The sequence below is a fragment of the Bison bison genome, unplaced genomic scaffold (genome assembly GCF_000754665.1).
Source record: "Bison bison bison isolate TAMUID 2011002044 unplaced genomic scaffold, Bison_UMD1.0 scf7180017863251, whole genome shotgun sequence".
Classification (NCBI taxonomy): Eukaryota; Metazoa; Chordata; class Mammalia; order Artiodactyla; family Bovidae; genus Bison; species Bison bison.
The window spans coordinates 10,922-16,962 of record NW_011493823.1 but is presented as its reverse complement, the minus strand read 5'-3'; the positions used below and the strand labels follow the sequence as shown (position 1 = coordinate 16,962).

The 6,041-nt window shown below is 41.8% G+C and overlaps 1 protein-coding gene across 1 annotated transcript; it reads right to left on the bottom strand.

Moving 5' to 3' along the window:
• Nucleotides 1-1,678: 1,678 nt before the first annotated feature.
• LOC104983702 (olfactory receptor 56A3-like) lies at nucleotides 1,679-2,626 on the bottom strand. The gene has a single exon (XM_010833217.1). It carries the CDS (start codon nucleotides 2,624-2,626, stop codon nucleotides 1,679-1,681), a length of 948 nt encoding a protein of 315 aa, XP_010831519.1.
• Between the last annotated feature and the right edge of the window lie 3,415 nt (nucleotides 2,627-6,041).

The window sequence follows — 6,041 nt, the reverse complement described above, 5'->3', positions numbered from 1 at the left end:
GAGGGAAAAAAGTCTGACATTTGCAGTCTATTTCCTCCACTTGGGGACCCCAGCCTTCCTGCCTGTTACCCTCTCATTATTTATATTCTTCTTAATCCAACTTTTGGAAAAGACCATAGCAACCCACTCCAGTATTCTTGCCTGGAGAATCCCATGGGCAGAGGAGCCTGGTGGCCTTCAGTCCATGGGGTTGCAAAGAGTTGGACATGACTGGATGACTAACACACACACTTTCTAAACCAACTTTGGGCTCCTGAAAGCAGTGGTGGCAGTGGTTTAGTGGCTCAGTTGTGTCCAACTCTTGCAACCCCAAGGACTGCAGCCTGCCAGGCTCCTCTGTCCATGGGATTTCCCAGGCAAGAATACTGGGGTGGGTTGCCATTTCCTTCTCCAGGCAATCTTCCTGACCCAGAGATTGAACCTACATCTCCTTCTTTGCAGGCAGTTTCTTTACTGACTGAGCCACCAGGGAAGCCTGAAAGCAATTCGAGCGTTCTATTTACTTTTGTACTTTAATAGCTAATGGAATCTGCAGAACCCAAGTGTACTTAGAAACTAAAATTAACAAGAAATAACGTTCATATAGTCTATTGTATATTTGAGGATTGTTACTGAATTGTATATTATGTTGCTTAAATTCTTTAACTCATTAGCATACCATGTGTTTGCATATCATTCACCATGGAACCCTGGATCCAAAAGATATGTGTCCAATGCACAGACACTTTGGGTCATACATTCGATAGTCCCTTAAATCTACTAAAGCTTTATGATACTTGTTACACACATGAGCATTCAGGGAAAAAACCTGCCTTTTTCTAATGCACATGGATAGAGAAAAGAAGTGAAGAGAAGAAAAGAGAGGCAGAGAGACAGTGAGTTGGATAATGCCTGTGATATCATTGAAAGTTTAGAGAAAAAGACAATTACAGAATATCAGCAACTTTCCAGCATTCAGAATTGAAGTTTCAATTCCTGTAATCTTTGGGCTTCCCTGGTGGCTCAGCTAGTAAAGTATCTGCCTGAAATTCAGGAGAAGCAGTTTCAATCTGTGGGTGGGAGGATTCCCCTAAAGAAGGGAGTGGCAACCCACTCTAAGAGATTCTTGCCTGGAGAATCCCATGGACAGAGGAGGCTGGTGGGCTACAGTCCATAGTGTCACAAAGAGTCAGACACGACTGTGTGACTGACACTACTACCACTATCTTAGTCTCCAATATACTCCCTTCAGTGGAGATAAGAATAAGAACACATTACAAATTACACAACACAGCCCACCAAATAGACACAGTTGTATCCCCAAGATAAGAAGTGTATGATATATTAACAGTTGTCTGTTCAGGAACATAAATCTCTCACTTTAAAACTTGCATAAGGAATCTTAGTATTTTGGACAAAATAGGATAAGAAGTGTGGGAAAAGGAGACAAATGGGTCAAGGAGATTCCTTTTTTTTTCTTTTTAATTTTTTTAAAGGAAATTCCTTTTGAAGTGTGAGAGAAAGAGGAACTCTAAATAAAACTGAAGCTTTATTAAAGGGAACACAAAAACAGTTTACACAGTTTGAGATTAAAATTCATCAATGTTGAACTTCAGTCCACTCATTGATTCAATTATTGATTGAGTAATCCATTCAAATACCATCCGACTTTAGGAAAGAAGAGATCCAGTTGTTCTTGTCACCATCCTTTCTTCAGTAACTTCTGGATTACTTGCTTGATCTCCTGGGTTCGCACCCCATAGACAATGGGGTTGAGGGCTGCGGGGATGACATGGTGGAGGACATTGAGCAAGACAGGCACGTCAGAGGACATTTTCTTTTCTACCACAAGCGTGAAGACAAAAACCAGAAGGATGGTGCTGAAGAAGAGGATCAGGATGAAGTGGGAGCCACATGTGCTTAGGGCCTTGGCCACAGCTCCCTGTGCCTTGAGTCTCAGCACAGCCTTCAGTATGAAGGTGTAGGAGAGGAAGATGAGGAGGAGGTCAGATCCCAGCAGAGTCCAGCCTCCAGCAAATTGGTAGAGACGATTGATGGTAATATCATTACAGGAGAGCCTGGAGACAGACATATTGGCACAGATGCAGTTCTCAATGACGTTTCTCCCACAGTAATGCAGACGTCCTGAGAGAATGGGGATGGGCAGTGTCAAAAAGACACTTCTGGACAAAATGAAAATGGCTGCCTTGGTTATAAATTGGTTAGTGATGATGGATGGGTACCTCAATGGATGGCAGATGGCCACATAGCGGTCGTAGGCCATGACCATGAATGTGCAGGACTCCATGGCAAAGAAACTATTCATGATGAACATCTGAAAGAAGCAGGCAAAGAAGCTGATGGACCTGAGGTCAAACCAAAAGATGGCCAGGACCTTGGGGATGACAGTGAGACAGACCACTGTGTCCAGTGAGGAGAGCAGGCTGAGCAGGTAGTACATGGGCTCATGCAGAGAGGTCTCCAGCCAGATGGTGATCAGGAGGGTGATGTTGGCACCAAGGGCCAGGAGCAAGAGGAAGCTAAGGGGCAGGGACAGCCAGTGCTGCCAGCTGGGGGACCTGACAAAACAGTTCAGAAGGAAGTCTGAAAACTCAGTGGAGATGCTGCCATTTTGGTGTGCTGTCATATTTTGTCATATAGTTCTGAAGCTTCCTTTTGGTGAGCTATAATTTTAGGATAAAATTAGTTACTAATTCAAGATATATTGCGACAGAAGAAATTGCTTTATTTAAGGGGCTTGTGGATCCTGGCAATTTATCCAAGCCTAGTGAATTTACATGTGCATCTTTTGTGCCCTGCTGGGAAGAGTCACATTACTTTAAACAATACAGAAGAATGAGATGATATGATTTCTTTGTAAATGTTTGATTTGTTCAGTGTTTAATTTTTAATTTTTATTGGGGTATAGTTGTTTCACACTATTGTGTTAGTTTCTACTGTACAAGAGAATTAATCATCCCTATGTAAACATATATGCCCTCCACTTTGAGCCCTCCTTCGACTCTACCCACCCATACCACTCTTCCAAATCATTACAGAGCACTGTGCTGAGATCCCTGTGCGATATTGTGGGTTCCCACTAGCTATCTATTTCACACATGTTAGGGTATGTCAGTCCCAAATTACCAATTCCTCTCTCCCACACCACTCTTATTTCAAAGTCTGTTCTCTACATCTTGTCTCTATTCCCGTCCTGGAAATGGTTCATCTGTACCGTTTTCCCATATTCCATGTGTATGAATTAATATATGATATTGATTTTTCACTTTCTGACTTGCTTCATTCTTCTAAAAACTATTTTCTTTATTTATTTTTGGCTGTGCTGGTTCTTGTTGCTGCATGGGCTTTTCTCTAGTTGCAGCCAGCAGGGACTACTCTCGTTGCGGGGCATGGGTTTCTCATTGTGGTGGCTTCTCTTATCGTGGAGCACGGGCTCTAGGGAACGTCAGCTTCAGTAGTAGTGGCATGTGGTCTCAGTAGTTGTGGTTCCTGAGCTCTAGAGCACAAACTGAGTAGTTGTGGCACACAGGCTCAGTTGTTCCGTGGCATGTAGGATCTTCCTGAATCAAGGATCAAGCCCACGTCTCCTGCATTGGCAGGCAGATTTTTTACCACTAAGCTACCAGGGAAACCCCTTTGCTCTCTATTTTTAATAGAATTGCTAAATTTTTACAGAAACTAAAGAGAAGGGGAAAATTACTTAGAAAGCTACTTTATAACAAGTATTTAAATTTGCATTCATATTTCTTCTTCATTACTTAAAAATGATTACATATACTATGGGTTTCCCAGGTAGCTCAAAAAATAAAGAATCTGTTGCAATAAGGGAGACCCAGGTTTGATTCCTGGGTCCAGAAGATCCTCTGGTGAAGGGACTGTCTACCCACTCCAGTATTCTTGCCTGGAGAATTCCATGGAAAAGGAGCCCTTGGGCTCCTGGGCTACAGTCCAGGGATCTCAAAGAATCAGACATGACTGAGAAACTAACATTCCCTTTTTTGCTTTTCACATAGACTATGATATCTACAATTTAACTGGAACAACATATTCAAATAAGTAGCAGGGGACAAACTCGGGACTCAGATAAATGACTGTAGACCTCCAGCCACCGTAATCTGAACTTTCCGATGTATTTATTAAAAAAAATTATACACTGAAAATAACGTTAGTGAATTTACATTTTTGTAAAAAGTCATTTTAAAATTGCCTTTTGTTCACTCTATTTCTTAGGTCTTCATATTAGGTGGATTCCTAACTCCTGGAAGAAACAACGTTAAAGGGAGAATGAGCAATTCCACCCAGTTCTGCTGGACTGATACTTAATAGTAAACAGGATGAAACTTGATTCTTCTGATTGCATTAGTGTGAGGATGGCGAGATTCACCTTTAGATTCTTTCCATCTCTGATTTCCCTTTTTTTGATACAATAATCCAGATATACATTCCCTCTTTCCTCCAGGCTAGTTCAAAGTTGCCATTGTTGTCTCATCATTTAGTTTCTCCTTGGCATGGAAATAGTAGGGTAACTAGTGTGATACTAAGGTCATAGAATTGAATTAGAAACCATCCCTACTCTGAAGCAGGGAAAACTAAAGCCATTCTGGGGACAACAGATAATAAGTGCTATAAGCAAAGACAGGGTCTTGTGCAAACTATCAGGAGAGAGTAGGAAAGGGCAGACTAATGGGCATGGGGACTAGGTTGGAGAAAGAATTGTGAGTAAAGTGATGTGGCACCCTCATTTACATTACAGATAAATGATTTTAAGCTTCTCCTCTCCTTGAATTGTGAAAGTGAAAGTCGCTCTGTCATGTCCAACTCTTTGCGAGCCCATGGACTGTATAGTCCATGGTATTCTCCAGGCCAGAATATTGGAGTGGGTAGCCTTTCCCTTCTTCAGGATATCTTCCCAACCCAGGGATTGAACCCAGGTCTCCCACATTGCAGGCAGATTCTTTACCAGCTGAGCCACAAGGGAAGCCCAAGAATACTGGAGTGGATAGCCCATCCCTTCTCCAGCAGATCTTCCTGACCCAGGAATCGAACCAGAGAGTCAAAAGAAGTCTGTAACTTGGAACAATGTGTAAGTAAGGACTTTCTGGAGACCTTTAGAGCGTTGCATTTAAATCTGTTTGCACAGTCTCATATAGTGTTATCATGTGGGTTTAGAAAGTTTTTATCAGAAGTTTATGAAATTCCCTCTTTTTTTCTCACTAGGTTGGTTCACTAACATAATATAATAGTACATATTGTTTAGCTGTTGAACTCTTACCACTTGCTGGGAACTGTGCTCAAATATTTAGGGATTCATCTCATTTAATTCTTCACCCTCCTGTAGATATGTTTTATTATCACCACATTACAAAGGAGGGGACTGATTCTCAAAATCATAACCATCTTCACAGTATTAGGCTAGTCCTATTCCTGTCTAATCCTAATCTAATGCTTTAGATTCAAATACTTTCTAGATTCCCTCTGGCCCTAATAAGGGATTCTATGATAATGTACAGGCCTTATCAACGTTATGGAAATATAAGCAAACTTCACTCATGATACAATTAATAGTTCTGAAAACAGAAGGGATACAGGGGAAGGACATTTGGCGTGGGGGCAGGGTGGCAAGGGAAAGGGCATTTTAATCACACCGTGAAGCCAGAAATGAAAAGTACTTTCATACTATTAGAAACCTACCTTTGCTTCTGTAGTGGTTCAGATAGTGTTTTTGTTTCCAGTTATGAATTCTAGTCTCCAAATGCAATTCCAATCCTAAGCTGGCTCCTCCCAGAGTCCCTGTTAGTGACCAGGGCTGGTTTCCAGAGGAGGGCGGAGGGGTGTCCCTTCCCAGGACTCCTCTCTTCGCTCTTCCTGGTCCTCTGCTTCCCCTTAAAAATGGTCCTGTCCACTCGGAGTTTGCCAGGCATGGCCTTCCCCCCTGATACATAGAAGAAATTAAATGATCTTCCAATTTTTTTTCTCTTGCTATTAACAGAATACATTAGGAGTGATGTTAACAATTTGGGGATGAAGTGTACACATATGTC